This window comes from Trichoderma reesei (assembly GCF_000167675.1).
Source record: "Trichoderma reesei QM6a unplaced genomic scaffold TRIREscaffold_11, whole genome shotgun sequence".
Lineage (NCBI taxonomy): Eukaryota > Fungi > Ascomycota > Sordariomycetes > Hypocreales > Hypocreaceae > Trichoderma > Trichoderma reesei.
The window spans coordinates 899053-919468 of record NW_006711158.1 but is presented as its reverse complement, the minus strand read 5'-3'; the positions used below and the strand labels follow the sequence as shown (position 1 = coordinate 919468).

The window sequence follows — 20416 nt, the reverse complement described above, 5'->3', positions numbered from 1 at the left end:
TTTCCTCTCAGCATCGGCCTCCATATAATAATACTGTATTCAGCTACTCCTTCCAGCGCAATGATAATCCTCAAGTATCATTATTTTCTCCTATTTCCGTCCTCTGTATTACTAGTATAATATTATCATCTCCCGTCTCAGCGCAATTTCCCAGAAACGCCCAAGACCAAGCCAAGCCAAGCCCATCCCCGCGCTAATCCCCTCCCGGCAACCAGTCGTGTGCGTTTTCCTTTTCCCTCTCTGCAAATGATTTCCTCGCCATCAATGCAACAACCCCCTGCGTCATCGCCTGCAAAGCCACACACACACAAAAGCCGCTATACCTGATTCCCCCCCCCCCCCCCCAAATCCTCCAGCCGCTTGTCTGCCGTCCAATCAATTGGCCGTCGTAGCCTCTACCTGGCACCACTTGACACATCCCGCGACAACTCAAGTAGCAGAGACAATCTATCATCTTTCGGTCGCATTTTGTCTGTCTTCCAGGTTCTTCAAACCTCCCCGACGTTTGCCTCTACAGGTAGGTACATTTACCCGTAATATGTACATGCCTTAACCCCCCTTGCCCCCCCCCTTGACCCAAAGCTCATTCGTTGAAAAGCCTCTCGAAGGATGACCGACAAAAGGAACAAGGCTCTGGGCATATTAGGCACATCATTTCCCCTTTTGTCCTCTAAATCCTCGTCTGGCGCCTTGAACAAAGAGAAACGGGCACACGAGACACACATATCCGTACGCGAAAAGACATGCTGCGAGTAGTAGTCTAATACCTTTCCTTACTTTTTGCCTGTAGGACAAGTGCCAACTGGTTGAGGCGATCCCGATCCCGTCACACTACCTAGGTACTTACACCTTGACTTGCGTTACAACAACAACACGAGAACAAAAAGCAACAGCAACAGGGGAGCTCCCTGGTCTGCTCTGCCGTCTCGGCTCTCCAGATGACGAATCCATGCAGCCAACTCGCCATGAAAGCAAATCTTCAACCAACGCACGTACAAGTACTACTAGGTAGTAGTAGTATCGTTATGGATTTCGCTGCCCATGTCACACAGGGACACAACCCCCCCTCCCAAGGCATCTCCATACCAGTTCTCCTCCATATCTGATATCTACTATAGTTGCCTCCTCCGACAAGCATCATAACGATATCAACCCATTCCCATTATCCAAAACCCACAAAGGGCCCTGTCGAGAATACTCCGTAGAGATTCTAGAACTTGCCTCCTCCACCAGACCTGGACGTTGGACGCGCAATTACCATCTCTAACCCGGCACGCGGCCGCCTCTTAGACGCCCTTTAGCCATGCCGTATTTCCCGGAAAAAGCATCCACGCATCCACCCGACCTTTTCACTATGTACTACCCCCCAAGCCGCAGCGCCTACGCCAGCACGTCGGAACAAAATTGCCGATCAGCCCGGCAATTCATTCGTACCCCGATGCGGCTTGGTGTTGCTTTCAGCAGCACGAGGAGACGAAACAACGGGGGCAGTGAATAGCATTCTTCCATCGCCCTATAAGAGAACGATGAAGATCAAAAAAGAAAGAAAAAAAAAGAGAAAAAAGGGAGAGAGATTTCATTCGCAGGATGCAAGTATCTGGTAATTAACATGACGGAGAAAAAAGTGCAAAAAAATCAACCTCTTGGAGGCTTGGCGGATCTCTCCCGCCGGGAATTGAACCCGGGTCTCAAGCGTGACAAGCTTGCATACTGACCACTATACTACGGAAGATTTCAGGCGTTGCGCGCCTGTTGTAGCGGATCTTGTTGAAGAGCAGTCACCTATTTCTATTCATAAGGCTAGATGCGTACCTCTTTTGCTCCACCGCCATCTTTTATCTTTCCCCTTCCTCACATTGTTTCCTTCACGCAATCATCTGTAGGTGGCTTCGCAAGCCGCCAGACATGCATCAATAGCAAAAGATTCCATCAACGTCAACACAACACCTCACCATGAAACCCGAATGACAGATTCACAGGAAAGACACACGAATCATGTTGTCGGGTATCGACGAGTAGCCATTCTCTTCAACACATGTACACGCTACAATTTATACACTGTCAGAAAAAAGAGAACAGAAACCAAGAAATGAACAAAAAAGCCACATGCTTCTCCCAGAAACATATCTCATTCCGCCAGCCAAAGTTCCATCATTCTATTCATCGTCCACATCACCACCCGCTCATGACGATTAGAAATGACGAGCTCTCAACAAGAGACCCATTGTATATGAACCATCACTATCGCGCAAACACCTTGACAATGCCGTCGCCGCCTCCGCTCACCACCCACTTGCCGTCCTGACTCCATACGCATGTGCAGATGCCCTCGCCACGCATCACCCGGTGGCTCGTAATCTCTTGGATACAGGTCCTCTTCTCCAGGCTCCAGAACCTGAGGGACGCGTCGTGGCCGGCGCTCACCAGCTCGCGCCCATCTGGGCTGAGCGACAGGCTAGAAATGGCGTCGGGGTGAGCCAGCATGTTGTATGTACATTGGCCTGGGAGATGTCAGTTTTCTTCCTTGTTTGTGTGCTTTGATATCAACATACCGCTGTTGGCATCAAAGAATCGTACAAAGCGATCCTCGTGGCCAGTGATGATCGTGCCCTCAACGCCGGAGCCAGCCATTGACCGTCCGCCCGTCGGTCCTCCCATGGCGGGATCCTCCTCTCCGCCGATATTGATGCCGTGATGCTGGTTGCCCTGGTCCAGGCCGATTGTAGTCGCCACGACCGCGTTGACGCTCGTCTTGATCGTGCCGTCGTACGTCTCTAAGCTGTCCATGCTGCCAATCTGCTCACCCGTCTTTGTATCGTACACTAGCACGGCCGCATCCGAGTAGGAGACCACAAACGTCTCTCCTGAGCTTCCGAGGGGCGTGATGCATGTGGGGCTGGCCTTGGAGCCATCTTGCCTAGATATCACATGCACAAGCGTGTGGTTAAAGGGCGAGTTGGAAGCCACGGTAGGCTGGGGGGTGTTGGAGAAGCCGCTGCCGGAGCTCATGGAGTTACCGCGTGTCCGCCCTCCACGTCCCGAGGGGGGCTGAGGTCTGGGCTGCGGTGAGGTCAGCTGGGGAGGTGCGCTGACGGACCAGAGCCGAACGGTGCCATCTGCCGCGCCAGAGACGAGCAGTATCCGGTCAGGGGTTCCGTAGTTGCTAGAGCTGCCGAAGACCGATCCCAGTGTCGTGGGCAGGACGCAGAGCGCCCACACAGCATCCGTATGTCCCTCCAGCGTCCCCTTGGGGTCGACCCTGCCGCGTTCCCAGACTCGAACAGTGGAGTCCTGGCCGCCAGAAAAGATCCAGCCGTCGCCCTGAGCGCGGCCTCCGGTGGAAAAGTTCGGGGCCGGAGACCACGCCGCAAGCGACAAGACAGCCCCGTTGTGGCCGCGGTGGGTAAAGTTTGCGGTAACGTCCAAGTCGGAGGCCGCGTTGTTGGAAGCGGCAACGTTGCCGTCCAACCGTGGAATATGGAATCGCTTGATCATGCCGTCATCGCCGGCTGTGCAAATCTCAGGCTCGCCAGGGCTGCCGCCACCCGAGAAAATGACGGTTCGGATGGTGTCGAGGTGTCCCCTCAGCCCGAATCGTAGCTTGAAGCTGGCGCTGTCAACCTTCTGAACCGCGCCCAAGTCGTGGTCACTGCCGCGCCTCTTGGACATGGAACTCTTCCGTCGATGAGTCCCCGGACCCCGGCTGGGGGACTTTGATAGGTAGTCGGCGTTGGGAAAGGCGTCGGTGTCGGATCGGTAGGATGTAGACTGAGACTGCGGTTGGCCAGATGTTTCCGGGAACGAGCCGTCTGGAAACTCCCAGCCCTCGGGATCGGGAGCAGCAGGCGGCTTCTCTCCCAGCTCGACAGACTCTTCCAACCCGCCCATCGTGTCGTTTGAGTGATTGGGTCGCGGCATACCGTCTTCCACAGGGCGCGTTGTGACTGAGATAGGCTGCTGCTGTTGCTGTTGCTGTTGTTGTTGCTGCTGCTGCCACTCGTTTGAGCTGTGAAACAGAGACGACTGCTGATGGTCATTCACGGAGCGTCCCATTTGGGACTGCATTTCGGAAGCGTTTGGGGCAAACTTGTGCTGCTGTTGCTGCTGCTGCTGCTGCATCGGTGGTAGAGAGTTTGGGCCTTGGTGCTGTCTTGAGTTCATATCCTGCATGTGATTGGGTCCCTGTCGCATGGGAAGCTGGTACTGCCGTTCCATGAGCGGCGCGCCCGGCATGCCAAAGGCCTCGGCGTCTCGTAGGTCTTCCAGCATCGGCAGAGGTGGTGACTCGCGCGGCGGCAGAGGATTCGCAGGGGTGATCATGAGATACATGAACTCAGACTGGCACTGGTCCAGGAACGTCTTGAGCTCCGTTCGCTGCGTCTCGTCGTCGGTCCTCTCGACTTGGACGCCCTCGACGCCCGGCACTGCTTGGCTCTCGGACGAGGCTGGTACTGCGTGTCAGCAACTACTAGATTCCGAACCTCATATCGCCATGAGGGAAAGGGGCATAGAAGGGGCATCCTACATCGCAGCTTCTCCTGAATCCTCGCGGCGCGATCATTCTTGGCAGCCTCCTCAGCCTCTGCCGCATCGGCGCCCTTGAGCTGCGCGGCCTGGTCCTTGATCTTGCGCTCGAGGATCGATACGTATTTCTTCAGCGCCTTCTGCGTGGCGTCTGCCCTCCTCGCCTGGCCCTCAAGGTTGGCTATCCTGCCCTTCATCTCCTGCTTCTCAATCTCCCAGGCATTTCGGTCGCGCTCATGTCGGTGCCACTCGGTCTGCAGGAAGCGCATCACACCCTGCAGCGTATATTCCGTGGCCTGGGGCTGGTTGGGGCCATTGCCCTGCAGCGCGCTGTTGAGATCCATTCCGCCAATGCCGTTGCCAATGTTCGAGCCCATTACGGCACGCGAGGTTCAGCTGCGAGGGTGCATCGAAGAGTCGAGGGCTGCTGTTCGGTTGCGCGCGAGGAAGAGCTTCCCCCAAGCTGGGCCTCAGAGGGGCGGCAATCCAGAGGCAAAGATGAGACGCAGAGAGCTCCCACGCGCCCAGAGCACTCTCGAGAGAGGAAAAGCCGCCGACTTTGTCTCGTGTTTGGCGTTCTGTGTCCGCAACTGGCGTCGTCCAGGCGCGTGAATCGGCCGCTGCGGTGAAGTCGCCTTTGTTGAGGTGATGCGTCTCAACATTCAGGTTCGCCTCGAGTTCTCGTGCACAAGCTCTGGCGAATAGGTGGCCGTATGCCGTCCCTGTTGCTGTGTCTAGCGCTGCTAGGCCGGGGAGCTGGCCAATCAGGGCGCGCGGCTGCCCGTGAGGCCGCAAGGCATCAACCTCTATCGGACCCCCTGAGGCTGCAGCAACTGCAGCTTGATGGCGGGGTGCTTTTGGGGTGCTTTTGGGGTGCCTTGGGGGTCCAGTGCTTCTTTGGGGGAGCTGTCCACTGTAACGAAACGGCTGCACGATGTTAGCGCTGCGTTGGCGAGAGCAGCATCAATGACGCCGTTGGGCGGATATGCTTACATCAGCTTGAGGATGGCGCATGTTGCATCCAATCTGGATTTCACTTCAACTTGCATCTGCATCTCTTCATCATTCATTATTTTCGACATCCAGGGAGTGCAGCAATAGGCACGGGAGCTTCCACAGGATACAACTATATACTTAATGATGATATATATCAGACTACTATAACTGCCGACATAAATCTCACACCAGCTCCAGAGTCTTGATATCAGCATCTTCCCACCACTTCGACCCATACGTCTTCCCAACTCCTATTCTGTAACAACTGCCATCGCTCCTTTGCCGCACCAGTAGCACCCAATAGTGTCGGAGTTTCTTTGAGACAGTCGTTCCAAGACGTCTCTCTGCTTGCTCGTCTCGTCGGCTGATGGTGCCCATCAAAGCGAGGGCCAGAACCACTCCTGAGGCGGCATCTTCTGAGGCGAGGTCGAATACGGTCCACCCGATAGGAGCACCATCCGTGTCTAGGATATACTGAGCCATGGAACTGGTCAACTTGGCATGAGATGATGCGATATCCGTGAGGATGGCTGCAGTGACGGGGTTCCCTTCGCCCTGAGAGTCCGTCACTGTTGACACCATGGACACGCGCTTTGCCCAGGTCTGCATGCTCAGTCGTCTCATGTCGCCGTCTTCGAAAGCAATCGCGTCACACTGGTTCTTGGCTCTGTCAATGGTCAGATATCGCACACCGCACGGAACATGAGCCCACGTCCAAGTTGGGAGCTTCAAAGGATCCAAGATGGCCGTCCCCTCTATCCTTTTGGTGACCTGCCAGAGCAGTTGGTTAGGAAGAGACTCTTTCCAGACGCCAAAGGCATATTCGCAGGCAATCTTCTTCCCCAGCTCCATGCGCAGGCCCTCGAGCGCAATCAGCCTGTCCGTTGCAAAGGTCAGCTGGCGGTCGCTGTACTGCTCCACGACATTCTTCCAGCGTGTGTTCCGTGAGACGCTGTAGCATCGCTCGCCTGTCTCGCGCTGCGTGATGGCCTTACACGACCAAATGAGAGCTCCCTTGGTGAAGAAGACGATTCGTCTGGATAGGAGCCACTCCTGAGTAGCCCATGCCCGACTATTGAGTGCACCGAACTCGGGAAACGTGTTGGCAGCAGTCTCCCGTCGAATGGTTGCAAAGACCTGTATCTCGGACGTGTCGCATACTTTTGCGTCCGTCGCACACTGAGAGAAAAAGTTTGGAATCTCTACGGAAGGAGGCGGTGGGCAACGAGGGAAGAGGAATCCCTCCCAGCAGCCGGGGGTATGAGAAGCGGCTATGGTGGTTTCGGCCTGCTCGTATATTGAGCCCATACGCTTGGATTCCTTCAACCACTCCTGGTGGTCATCTTGCACAATGCAGAGCGAGTCGATCCAGACGTAGTCGAGGCCTATCCTGCGAGTAATGGTTATGGCATCCTGAAATGTCTTGGGGATCGAAGCCCAAGGGATATGCTGAAGATGGTTCTGGAGGTTTGCTTGAGTCGTCTTGAGCGGCTGCCTCCCAGCAGAGCCCCAGCAATGGCTCAAGGCAGCATACCTTCCACGTCTGCCTCCAGACGGCAACAGTCTCACGGTGCTTCCAGAAACATGAATGACTCTGCTCGGCAGCTCTGGAAGCTCAGAATCGTCAATGACGCTCCCTGATAAGGTTTCCCAGCACGACGCATGATCTCTTTTACACGCAGCCAACCATCTCTTGAGCAACGAGACCGCCTCGTCACAATCCGGACTCTGCAGTGCTGGCCTGCCTACGATATCATGACGGTCATGAGGGCCTTTGCCTATCTATAGATGTAAGTAAGTCATGCCATGGTTTTCTCGCCCAGGTTTGTCCTTAATCCCACATACGCTGCCCCTGGGTATAGAGCCGGATCTTGGCCTGTATCAGCTGTCCCGTGGTCGCTTCGGTGGCAGTGACAGTGAACCCCGTCAAGTGCGAGCCCCCGGTTGGCGGCTCAGGGAACGTCGATCCCTGGGAATCTGATTTTGGCTCGAGAACGACGGCATTGGGCGCTAACGAAAGCCTCGCCGGCGGATCGTGAACCCGATGACACGATGAGCGAAGCAGGGCCTCGTGGATGAGGGCGCACAATCGGCACACCGATGCCGATAGAGCCAGAGCAGAGCCGTCGTCCAGCAGCACCATGCCCTGCCTGGCCCCCAGACGAGCCGCCAGGCTGGTGGGCAGGTCTCGCCTCAGAGCGCCGAGGGAGATGCAGCGGCAGCGCTCGCACAGCTCCATGATCCGCGGTGGCCCAGGTAGCTGCTGGCGAACTCAAGCCACCATGCTTCTATCGGGGACAGTGGCTGTCTGTCTGTACTATCTCCCGTCGTTGCGGATCGGCTGATGGTGGTTTGGGAGGGAGGAGGTTGTTGACTTGACTAATGGACTGCCTAGTAGTACTAATGAGATGAGGGATTGGGAGCTACCCGTTGTGGCATGGCGCCCCCAGACAACCTTGGCGGTTAGCCAAGCTCCAAAGCCTGCGAGCGAAGCTCTTGATGGCTGTTCCGGATGTGGCATGAAGCGCATCATGTGATGGCTCCCCAAGGTAGTGCTTGGATAGGGTGGACTATGGAGGACTTCCGACGCGACAAGTGCAGAGAACGGCATGTTCGGTGAGCTAGAGAGCTGTTGAAGCTGGCCACATGTTCGGCGCCATCGAAGAAAGACTCGATTCTAGCGTTGGCATCGAGGCCAGAGAGATTCAGAAACAAACAAAAAAGCGCTGCCATCGATCACCCTTTTTGATTTCCTCCAAACCACGTTCTTGTCGAACTCGCCTTGCCGAGAGTCCAAATGAGCCATATGTGAGTAGGTAGAATATTTGACTCTCGACTCAATGTTCTAATCAATATTCTTCCCAATCTGCCGAGAATAAAGAACCGAATAAACCTACCTAGTAGCTCTAGAGAAGCTGAGATGAGGTGACGGGGTCAAAATAACGTCAATGGCGCAGAGCATCAGCTCAGACAAGCCCGGCACTTTCGGGAGGAGGCGCATCACCGAGAGCCGCACAGAGGGCTGAACGGTTCACCACGGCTACTGCCTGATGGCTTGTTGACTTGTGGTATGCAGCTCCTTGTTCTCACTGTGTCCGTGGAGAGAAAACGCTGGAGCTGAGAGCTTCCGGGTGCCGTCGGTTGGCACATGTCAAAAAAGTGACAGCACTCTGACATGAGCATACCCTGCCGCCACTTACACGACCGCAAGTAATGTGTCACATCCTCACTCAAAAGCCAACATATGAAGAATCTTGTAAGTTACAAGCATCGAATAGATTATGGTACATTGATTTTCTTCAAGCAGATCAATCAATAGTTGTTGAAGTAGCTTGACGAGATACTACGGTCCAGGTGCTCTCGTCAAAGCGGTTACCAAGCTCCAAGCTTGAGCAGCCAATCTCTGTCTTCATGGTATCTCTCCTACAAAGAACCAAACAATCGTGCCTCTCACGCACTGGGTATCACAACTATAGAGGCGCCTCCATCCTCCGATTTCAAGCCTGTCAATGTCTTAGACAGCAGTGCCGGAGTTGACTGCAGGGTGCGCCGTCGCGGCCGGAGCTGCCGGGGCTGCCGGCGGCGGTGCGGTGGTGCCGGTATCTCCAGACACGCCGGAAACACCAGAGGCCGGTCGCTCCTTGGTATGGTGAGTGGGCTCATTGACATAAGTCCGGCGGTGAGCCCTGAAGAGCAGGCCTTCGACGATGAGATTGCACAGAATGAAGAAGCTAGGGCAGGATGTGTGAGCACGCTGCAGAACAAAAAGAAGACAAACTAGACGGGGACGATGTATGTTGAGAACCGGGGGACAAAGAAAAAGCGTGTCAACTTACAAGGCCAGAAAGGTAAATGCTTCAACAGCGTGCTTCTTGCCACATTGTCCACCCACGGGGATGCCAGCTCTGCACCTATGATGGCTCCATCTCTGAGCGGTGAAGATAAAGGCCGTGAGCCAGAGATAGCTGAAGATGAGATGCAGAGGGGCCAGATGGCCTCCATACTTGGGCAGGCATGGGGCGAGCATTCCAACGAGGTATACCACCATTGTTATGACAGCCTGGCGTCACATGTCAGTTTGGCTGTAACCCCACGGGATCGGTGAAGGGTAGGCTGTAAATCGAGGAAAGACGAACAATGACTTCGATGTAGACGATATCAACACCGCGGTTTGAGAAGCGTTCCAGGAAGTTGCCGACGATACCAACGACAATGATGGAGGAGATCCAGGTCATCAGGTAGCAGAAGAAGGACCCTGCCCGAAGGGCAGTGTTTTCGAGATCATTGGCGAACCGTGCCATGTTGAAGAGCTTCAATATTTGTTCTCTCTGGCAGAATAGCGAACTGGTGTAGTTTATCCTGAGTTGAACCAAAAAGAAGAAGAAGGAGAAGAGGAAAAGATGGACAAAGCTGAATGAACTGAAAGATCTGTGGCAGCTCTATATAAATGAATGTCAATGACAACATCTCCCAAGCTGATTCCCATGGCACCCCCATTAGCCTCACACCACCACCTCATGGCACAGTGCCCATGAACATGTAGCCGTCACACATTCACGGCCAGAAATGCTTGGCTTCAACAAACTTTTGGCCATCTATGAAGATAAGAGAAGAACATTCTACCTAGGGAATGCAGAAGCTCGGCTATGTGGCTTGCTGGCCGGATAGCTACCATTTCTGTAACAGAGCAGCCGCCCAGCTTTAGGGCGTGGGTGTCATGCTTACAATGGGGAGCGTCAAAGCCACATCATGCCAACGGTGTCGAGTACGTCCCCCCAAAGCCGGTAGTTACCAGAAACAGTTTCCCGGTCAAATTTGCTGTTTTGTAGCTTATTGAAGATCCGGATTTCCACGGGAAGTCGTTTCTTTGGTCTCAAGTGCTTTTGGGACCCATTAGTCTACCTAGGAGCTGGGTCAGATGGGGGCAAGCTCTGCCGTTCGCTCCGAGGCGAGCGAGCTTGGCCATGGAGCTTATCACGCGATGGTGGGTGAGATTGTGTCAATGTTGCTTTCATGGCTGTCTAGTTGTTTGTGATGGGCAAAAAGAAAAAAAAAGCTTGGTAGTGGCTAGAGCTCACGCGATTCGATGCCGTGAAGCCGTCTTGTTTGCGAGATTGGCTTGCGGCTCGGTAAGGCGTCTGGAGATGTAGATCGAGAACCGAGCTTGCGTTGCTAATGGCTGTTTTGTAAACATTCCATGTCAGAGAAGAGTGGCAAAAAGAATATGAAGCTAGGGCTGAGCTTTTGACGTTATAGAGTCCCATAGACTTGAGGCGAGATGGGGCTGTTTGTAAGAGGAGATTGATAATCGCTTGTTGTTGATGTCTTTCATACGTGATCTTCTGTTTCCATTCGGTTCTAATATATTTCCGCAGTCTTTTATTTACTGCGACTTTTGTCATAGCTGGCATTGATGATATATGTACGAAGTCACCGGCTCGAGTGCCTTGTGATTACCTAGTAGTGAGCAGTGAGCATCTACAAGTACATGCATCCACCCATTTCACGACCACCAGTGAAGACGGGGACACAACCGCAGTATAAGTGGTCATGATGCTTGAAAACAGGCCTCGAAGAATGCATGTATGTGATGCTTGGTAGAACTATTCTCCAAAGATAGCCATTTATCCATGCCAAACAATTACTGTGCAAGTGAATCGAGGCGACATCATGGAGGCAAATAGCCCTTCGAGGCAAAGTACAAGTGAGGCTGTAACTCGGTGATATTCCATTCTAAAGTGAACCAACTGTGTCAAAAATGGATGGACGAGTGAGTGAAATGCCTTTGTAAGTGAAGGAACAAAGAACGCTGCACCTAAATGACTTTATGTTAACGACTAGCTATCTAGACATGTAGCATGAGAAGGAAGGAGGCGGCCGGCTGTCGTTCCACGATCAAGCGAGGAGTAGCGATGAGAACCTGGACATATCCCTTCATCAGATAAAACATATGCGAATGATATAAAGGATTACGGAATACCTTTTTGGCACAGAAGATCGTTGACACAGTCCACGTGTAGTGCTGGCATGCTCGAGATGCTACCTTCAGGGTCCATCTGTCTGTACGGACTCCGATCTCCTAAATTTTATATGATGCACAGATGGATGGATATTCCAAGTGGTGAATAAAGTCGAAGTCAGATCGAACCGCGACAGAGAATGAGCAAATCAATGCGCATGGGTCGACATGGAGAGCAAAATAAATAAATAAATAAACAATAATACAAAATAAGAGACTGCTTTTCCTCCTTTTTTATGGACAAACATATGTGAGTCTAGGGTAGATGGTAAAGACTTGCGCACACTGGTGGCTTACACCGGTTGGTGCTTTTGTAGGTCAGTTATCAATCAGATGGGCTGGGATCTCATGCCCGCTTCATGCAAGATTGAGGCAGCTGAACATGAAGAAGCAGGTTCCTGACCCAGATTCCAGAACATGCATGTGCCTCCCGTTAGTACTGATAGTGGAAGGTAGCCAATGCCGAACAAAAATGCCTGGCTGTCTGGGCTGATTGCCTTATGGTGCAGGGCAACTCTGTGATTCGGCACTCTTTGTGTGTCATCTTCGGCATCGGTACCTACCTGTCTCGTCCATGTATCTTCGCGTGAGAATCCCCTCAATAACCGCCTCTGTCCTGGTCCTACGAGAACCTGCAACAACCACGACTAATACCTACTTACTGTTACTTGATCCCCTCTTCATCTGTGTAACTCGAGAACTGGGCAGTGCCAGTTGTGTTTCTTCAGGTTGCCTTGCGGCAAATTGTTTACCCCGCCGCCTATCAATCGCAGCCAGCTTTGAGGCCCTATAAAGTCGTCCCGCAAGAACACTGGACATCCACGCTAGGCCCTGACTTGGCAGTACTACTAGTAGGTAGTAGCTGTACGGAGACCCGACCGCCTTGGACCTTATCGTGGCTGATTGACTCCATCCATCTGACCGAGATCACGGCGAGAGACGATCGTGTTTGGGGCCGCTCTGCATCTTCCTCTTCCATATACAGCAGGACTACTACCATACCCGAGCACACCCTCTTTTGCTTCATCGCTCACGCACCGCTGCATCCACTGGAGCCTCTCCTGCTTCTTGCTCTCTCCAGTATTACGAGCACGGCCACTATCCGGTAGCCTGAGCGGATCCGACCACTTTAATCTCAGCAGCACCAGCACCAGCATCGGCATCGGCATCAGCATCAGCCAGACCCAGACCCAGACCCAGCCCCGGCTGTTTTTGTTAGCCTCCCGCTGCTTAGCTCGCCAGCATGGCCTCAGCGTCCCAGCGGCGGCGGCGGCGAGATGAAGACGACTACATCCCCTTCGGACCGCCCTCGCTGCCCAGCACCCAGACTCACCTCGACACCATGGCGTCGGCCGACCTTGGCTGGCCTCCGCCCGTCACAATGTCCGACTCGAGCGACGACGAGCTGGCCGACCACCGCGCGGCCGCACGGCACTTTGCCCGCCGGAGCCAGCTGCCGCCCGGCCTCAACGAGGGCTTCATGACACGGCCCGCCGACCGATACTCGCCCGACATCTACTCGGTCACGTCCGACAACCCGAGCCAGACGGCGATGCTGTCCGCGCTCGACGCCGGCATGCAGTCGCAGTACGCGGGCAGGCACTCGCAGTACTACGCCGCCAGAACCCCCAACCCGGGACCCCAGATCAAGCCCCATCTGTCGTCCCTCGACATCCCACGCCGCTACGGCAGCAACGCCATCCTCGACATGTACGCCCTCACCTACGTCAGCGATCCGGACCCCAACCTGCTGTGCCCCATCTGCCACGATCCCCTCGTCGACCCCGTCACGACGCCATGCGATCACACGTTTTGCTACCGATGCTTGCGCAGAAGCATGGCGTCGAGCCCCGCGGGCGGTGCCTGTCCCATTGACAGAGAGCCGCTGCTGTGGACAGACTGCTCTAGCTCTATACGGCCGATCCGCACGCAGCTCAACAGCCTGATCGTCAAGTGCCCTCACCACGGCAGAGGCTGTGAGGAGGAGATGAGGCGTGAGGTGGTGGAGCGGCATGCCACCGTCGAGTGCAGCTTTCGAGAGTTTCCCTGTCCGGATGCCGAATGCGACAAGACGATTCGCTACAAGCCGACGGACGACAAGTGTCACCATCAAGAAGCCAGCTGCATGTTCTGCGACGCCATCATCGAGGACGCCGACCGCGACATACATCTGCTCCAATGCCCCAAGAGCAAAACCCGATGTGCGGCCTGTTGGTCGCTGGTTCTCCGCGAGCAGGAAGACAGCCATCGAAACCTGGACTGCGACGCCATCGAGGTGGGATGCCGCTTCCAGAGCGCCGGCTGTCCGGTGAGGGTCGCGCGCGCACATCAGGAGCTCCACGCCCTGTCCTGCCCGTTCCATCCGGACTCGCCATCAGGTGCCATCATACGCAGCCAGCGTGAGCTCATAGAAACGTACAACAGCTTGGGTAGCCAGCTCCGCCACCTGCGGGCCAGGCAGGAGGAGACAAGCCGGCGGCTCGACCACGTAGCTGGGCCGGCCGCTCGCCCCGGTGAGCCGGGTTTCAGGGATCCCAGGCCGATGCCAGACCTGGATGCCGGGTTTGAAGAGGTGCATCACAACCTGAGCAATCTCGAGGCCCGGCAGAGCATGTGGATGGTCACCCAGCTCATGCCCGTCCGGGAAGAGATTGTTGAGCTGCGGAATACCAACAACATGCTTCGTATGCAAGTCAATTACCTCCTGAGCCGCGTCCGCGATGAAGGACAGCCACGACCGACATCCAGCGGCACGACAAGGCCCACGTCGATGGGCTCCGACACGGCGGCGCGGGAGCCGATGCCTCCCATGATGCGCCAGAGACGGCGATCCTCCAGCGCAGACGTCGACCTTCCCCGATTATAGATAGCGATTCTTTGGTCTTCTTTTTGAACGTAATGAACCCATCTGGAGCGATGCTGAGATTATGAGCAAGGGGCTTTCGCCGAGCAGTTACATTTTACACGGCGTCCAAAACTAGGAATCAATTTGCTGGGCTTTGTTTGTGCCTTTTTTCCTTTGTCTTGCGAGAGAGCATGGGGGCCATCCGCCTCGCTATGATTGCGCAGTGGCATTTCAGACGAATCATGCCCAACTCCCTATTAGTCTTTCCCATTCCATGGCGGAAACGAAGGAAGAGAGGTGGACAGAGGAGAGTCTTTACTACTCAGCGTCTGGTGCTACTTGGTCTTTGCTCTCGACAAGTCCGCCACCCCATGCAGATTGAGGAGGGCGGCGTCGGGGTTATGGGCGGGATATGAGACGAGACAAATCCGCAGCTGGAAGATGAAGGCTGACTCCATACTCTAATCCCGTCTTTTGCAGAGACCGGGCCTGGAAAAGCCTCCGACGACTGGGGAATTCCCCGCCCGGCCCGGGGACTTTTGAAGGATTTGCTATACCTTGTCACCTTATATAGAGTATGTAGCTCTTGAATGAATAAATGAGACCGTGTACTTAGTATGTACTATGCGTGCTCTGTGGTGTCGGCGGACTTGTGATGCAGCTGCAGACAGTGCCAGTACAAGTACATAGGAGCAGCTGATGGATGGCTGTGAGGCTGCTCATATCTGAGATACATGAACAAAGGTATGATGAGTATGGTAGTTTCTTTTCTTTGTTCTCAATGCCTTCGCCCTGCGTCTTCTTAACCTCGTAATTTCAACCCGTTCCCAACTAAGCAGAAGCGGATGGTGATGCCTCACTCTAACGTCGCTGCTTACTCCAGCTGCTTGACGAATAGGACCACAGCCGCCGCTTACCAAAGCATGATTGGCTGCTCCCATTGAACGGCGCATCCAATCATCCAGGAAGCAATCAGTATTAACAGAACAATACAAGGCCAGAAGCGAAAAGCACTGTATGGACTACCTATGGACTCCAGCCTCTCTGCTCACCTCGCCTCACCTCGAACTCCTAGGATATCCGTAGAGCGCGCCTTTCACCATCAAGTCTTCCCGTAGCCGCTGGCGAGGCTCAGCTACCCGACAGCAAACACTAGCGCGACCAATTACAGGGGGGCAGCCCGCTGAAGCCGTCTGCTAGCACCAGGTGGCAGCGGCCCCGCACAGCGCTCAAGCTGGCCGCAGGCAGACGACATCACATCAACCAACCTACTCCACCAAGGCGGCCATCTTTGTCAGCCTCGCCATTCCACCTTCTTCTACTTCTCAGCAACTTGTCACCGCAATCCTTCGTTCCGGTTTGCCTTTGTTCACTATCTCTGTGTCATTGGGACCTTCTGGTGTCTCTCCAAAGCTTCGACTTTTGTTTTTTCTCCTCCTCATATTCTCCTGGTCGGCCCATCTTTCACCATGGATCCCAACGACCAACCGCCCGCGGGGCCTGACGCACCTGATAAGGAAACGATGGAGCAGGTAAGGCGTCTTGTGCTCTCCTCCCAGTCGCCGGTGACGCGGCTGATGCTGTGCTTGTGCGAACGCTCACGACGTTGTAGATCCGGGCACGACGCCTGGCCAAGCTGGGCAAGCCCGCAACGCCGAAGCCGGCGGAGAGCAAACCCCCCGAGGCTGCCAGCTCAACATCATCACCAGCTCCCGAGGCAGGCGAGGCGAACAAGACCAAGATCAACATCACACCCGCGGCGGCCTCGCCGGCTCCCAACCCATTCGAGCAGCTTGCCGTCGGGTCGAGCAGGCCGGCCGAGGCCGCGAGCCCTACAGGTACTACCTTTCGTATTGCTCGCAAGAGGTCCGCCTCTCAAGTTGACGACATCCTTTCAGCGCCGCCGCCCCCGCGCAAGCCTACGCCCGCACAGGTCGAGTCGGACGAGGACTATGCCGACAGAGTGCTCAGCCAGATCTTCCGCATCACGGCCGACCCCCACCGGATGACGAGCAACCAGGGGAGCCACCGTCTGACGTTTCTCCCGAACCTAAACCAAGAGCTGGTCGATTCCGGGGAGCCCCTGAAGCTGTCCGTCAACAACCTGGACCAGGCCATCATAGAGGCTTGCAGCAGCTGGCCCCATGACAAGCCCCTGATGCAGTATCTGCTGCCGTGCTGGAAGAGGGCCGTAAAGGCGGCTGCGGGGAACAAACACACAAGTGGCGTCAGGTTCGAACTACATGAGGAGTCAAAGCGGCTTTGCATGAGCAACTGTCTGTTTGCCGTTACCATGCCGGTGCTATATGGGTTAGTTGCAGCTTGAAGTCTTTCGGAAATTGCTCCTTTCACATGTTTGCCATGACTGATGCTTTCTCTCTTTAGTCGCGAACCAAATCCGGAGCATGACACCATTGCTCCTTATCTTCTGAGGAGTCCTATTGACGAAGAGGGAATATGCTTGGACTTTATCAAAGAAGCAATCAAGCGGTTTGATGATGACGAAGCCTTTCCTGCCATCTTCAACGATGCCATGGTCAAGATCAGCACCCAGCTTGCGAGCATGTCCATGGGTGACGATTACAAGCCACATGTCCAGGTTAGTCTTTTCCCCCTTCTTCTATCTGCTGGGAGCTACACATCTTCCGTTTCATCCCTAAGATAGATCTTCGACGAGCTAACGCGCGACGCTTACAGGCACTGGTGACATATGCGCGATTCCCTGTCCTAATATCAAACCTTGCAAAGCACGCTTGCTTCAAGCTCGCCGTGTCCGCCCACAATATCGAGAGAAACACGATTCTCGGACCCTTCTTTCGTCTCTCTCCCTTGCAGCCAGAAGTGATCAAAAGTTATTTCCCGGGGTCGCGAACTCTAGACAAGGCCCGCATTACAAATGCGCAAGACGCTTTGCGAATGGTGCTGAGAACACACCAAGACGACTTGTTTGTCATTACGAATGCTTTCATTCGGGCTGGGCCCGACACAAGGAACCGCACACTAGACTGGTTCGCCTACATCCTAAACACGAACCACAAGCGGAGAGCAATCCAGGTGGACCCTAGAGAAGTTGCCTCGGATGGCTTCATGATGAACGTGACGACTATTCTGGATCGATTCTGTGAACCCTTCATGGACAACGACTTCAGCAAAGTAGACAAGATTGACGTACGATACTTCAGGAGACAGCCACGAATCGACATCAGCGACGAGACCAAGCTCAACGCCGATCAAGCTGCCGCCGAAAAGTACTATGCGCAAAAGGAAGAAGGGGAATCAAACTTCATCACCGAAGCCTTCTTCTTGACGCTGGCTGCTCATCACTACGGAAGTGAGGCGCTCAACTCTCAGCTGAAAAACCTCGACCGCGAAATCAAATACCTGGAGAAGCATATCAAGGCCATGGAGGCGGAGCGCCCCAAGCTGGCGAATTCTCCTCATCAGCTCAGGTTATTTGAGGAGACGCTCAAGCGCCACACCAACGTCTTGGAGAAGACGATAGCGCTCAAGTACTCGATTGAGGGCGTCCTCCTTGACGAGAGGATGCAGAGCACCTCCTTGCGGTTCATGCGTTATGTCACTGTGTGGCTGCTTCGCATTGCGACGGGGTCCGACTATAAGCCTGGACTTGAATCCGAGACTATCAAGTAAGTTCCGTTCCAAAAACTAACACTTCAAAACGACAGACTCTAATTCTTCCGCCAGGTTGCCTATAGAGTTGGGCCACTCTGATGCCTTTGCGTATCTTCCCGAGTACACTCTCCAAAACATCGTCGACAACTTCAAGTTTGTGTTCCGGTAAGAAGATTATCCCTTCGACTCAGGGCCTGCTTTTCACTTGCACATGGGAACCATCTGAAACCCTTTCACTAACCGTCCTTGACAGATGGTTGCCTACCATTCTTCCCAGCGCGGTAGGCGAGGAAATGATTGCCTTGTGCATTACATTCCTCCGATCCTCGGAACACATCAAGAATCCCTACCTCAAGTCTTCGCTGGTGTCTCTTCTCTTCTCCGGAACCTGGCCCTTTATGCATCTTAAGAGAGGTGTGTTGGGCGACCAGCTCATCTCCATCAAATTCGCCAACGACTATCTCCTTCACGCCCTCATCAAATTCTACATTGAGTGTGAGTCAACGGGAGCCAACTCGCAATTCTACGACAAGTTCAACATTCGATATGAGATCTTTCAGGTCATCAAATGCGTGTGGGTCAACGACGTCTACAGACAGCAGCTCATTAAGGAGAGCAAGTGAGTAGAACCGAGGGTATCTTGTTCAGGCACAGCGTCTAACACAGCTTCTAGGGTCAACAGGGGCTTCTTTGTCCAGTTTGTCAACATGCTTCTGAACGATACCACCTACGTCCTCGATGAAGCTTTCACGAAATTCCCCAAGATCCGCACCCTCGAGAAGGAACTCGAGGATCGCAGCATCTCTACAGAAGACCGACAGAAGAAGGAGGAAGAGCTGCAGACCCTGGGGACCCAGGCGACGTCGTACATGCAGCTGGCCAACGAGACACTCGAGATGATGAAGCTGTTTACGAAGACGCTGAGCGAGGCTTTCACCATGCCCGAGATTGTCTCGCGTCTGGCGAGCATGTTGAACTACAACCTCGAGACGTTGGCCGGTAAGAAGGCTGCCGCCGAGTTGAGTGTTTCGAACAGGGAGAAGTACCACTTCCGGCCGATTCAGCTGCTGTCCGACTTTGTCGACATCTACCTCAACCTTGGATCATCCCAGGTCTTTATCGAAGCCGTCGCTGCCGACGGCCGCTCCTACAAGCCAGAGGTTCTCGACCGTGTCTCCCGAATTCTCTCGACAAAGCACCAGAAAGACACGGCAGACATTGCCCGGTGGGACAAGCTCAAGCTCAAGTTCATCGAGGCAAAGGAGCTGCTGGACCAGGCCGAGCTCGATCTCGGAGACATCCCGCCCGAGTTTGAGGATCCCATCATGGGAGAGCTGATGAAGGATCCCGTGCTGCTGCCGAGCAGGCACATTGTCGACCGGTCGACGATTGTGCAGCATCTTCTGAGTGATCCAAAGGATCCGTTTACGCGGCAGCCCATGACGATTGAGGACGCGATTCCGCAGACGGAGCTCAAGGAGAAGATTGAGGCGTGGCGGCAGGAGAGGATCCAGGCTGCCAAGGAGAAGATGGCAGGAGAGGCCATGGATACTGCTGAGGGTTGAGGGGTGAGTGGATGGTGGAACGTTGGGTTCATGATTTGCGATGAGACCATTGAACGTTTCCACTCACCCCCTCGTTCTTTTGTCTTTCTTCAAAGGAAGAAAAAGTATAGTGGATATAGAGCAGAGCAGATGATTCTGCTGGCACCTATCTTCTTTCCCACTCTCATGATCATAGTGCCCCCCTTTGCCGGTTCTTTTTGCTCTTCGTTGATGTTTGGTGCGGCGACAATGAGCGGGACACATCATGTCAATGGGGAATAGCAAACAGGACGGCTTCCCATTCTCTTTTTTTCTTCACTCTTCTTCTTCGAATAAACGATACACTTGAGTGGGTAGGGCTGAGAATGATGACAATAGACTTTATGATGAAATGATGAATCCCCCCTTTTTGACTTTCAAGTCGTATGCCTCTTATGTTCAAGCTCTTCGAATTCTTATTCCGTATTGTACCGAGTTCTCTCAAAGTATTCCACACGAGATCGTTACACTCGCTCGAGTTGGCCCTGCACTTCTTCATTTCCCTCTTTATAACCTGCCTACCACAATCTTACTCGAGTCTAATGGTTTTTATTTTTTGCTCTGCATCGAGGATCGGTCAGTCCAGCCCTACCTATTGATCCCCCTATTTCTGTCTCCCGCCAGGAGAAGAATAAAAAAGACGGGTTTTGCATATAACAGTTCCCTATTTGAGATTTGTCTAATGGAAACGTATGATGTCCGTTTGAAATTACAATTAGTATACAATGCAAGTGTACCTACCTTATGCTTGTGGCCGGACTTCAATGCCCAAGAGCCAAAGCCGTATACGATGGCTGGCATCTGGCAACAAGTAGA

The 20416-nt window shown here is 54.0% G+C and overlaps 4 protein-coding genes across 4 annotated transcripts; 1 reads left to right on the top strand and 3 right to left on the bottom strand.

Moving 5' to 3' along the window:
* Nucleotides 1–2241: 2241 nt before the first annotated feature.
* Nucleotides 2242–4868, bottom strand: TRIREDRAFT_63159 (uncharacterized protein; the record flags this gene model as incomplete). Its single annotated transcript, XM_006965981.1, has 3 exons — nt 2242–2501; nt 2553–4451; nt 4526–4868. The coding sequence occupies 3 exons, from the start codon at nt 4866–4868 to the stop codon at nt 2242–2244; spliced, it is 2502 nt and encodes an 833-aa protein (XP_006966043.1).
* An 835-nt stretch (nt 4869–5703) lies between these two features.
* Nucleotides 5704–7759, bottom strand: TRIREDRAFT_108309 (uncharacterized protein; the record flags this gene model as incomplete). The annotated part of the gene is made up of 3 exons (XM_006965980.1): nt 5704–6910; nt 7055–7157; nt 7366–7759. The coding sequence occupies 3 exons, from the start codon at nt 7757–7759 to the stop codon at nt 5704–5706; spliced, it is 1704 nt and encodes a 567-aa protein (XP_006966042.1).
* Nucleotides 7760–8833: 1074 nt separating this feature from the next.
* Nucleotides 8834–9895, bottom strand: TRIREDRAFT_122324 (uncharacterized protein). The gene is made up of 3 exons (XM_006965979.1): nt 9657–9895; nt 9357–9580; nt 8834–9251 (listed from the first exon to the last, which is right to left on the bottom strand). Exons 1-3 carry the CDS (start codon nt 9819–9821, stop codon nt 9035–9037), a joined length of 606 nt encoding a protein of 201 aa, XP_006966041.1. The 5' UTR covers nt 9822–9895; the 3' UTR covers nt 8834–9034.
* Nucleotides 9896–12920: 3025 nt separating this feature from the next.
* Nucleotides 12921–19582, top strand: TRIREDRAFT_78806 (uncharacterized protein; the record flags this gene model as incomplete). Its single annotated transcript, XM_006966105.1, has 7 exons — nt 12921–14384; nt 15997–16694; nt 16770–16983; nt 17082–18031; nt 18090–18182; nt 18271–18636; nt 18691–19582. 7 exons carry the CDS (start codon nt 12921–12923, stop codon nt 19580–19582), a joined length of 4677 nt encoding a protein of 1558 aa, XP_006966167.1.
* Between the last annotated feature and the right edge of the window lie 834 nt (nt 19583–20416).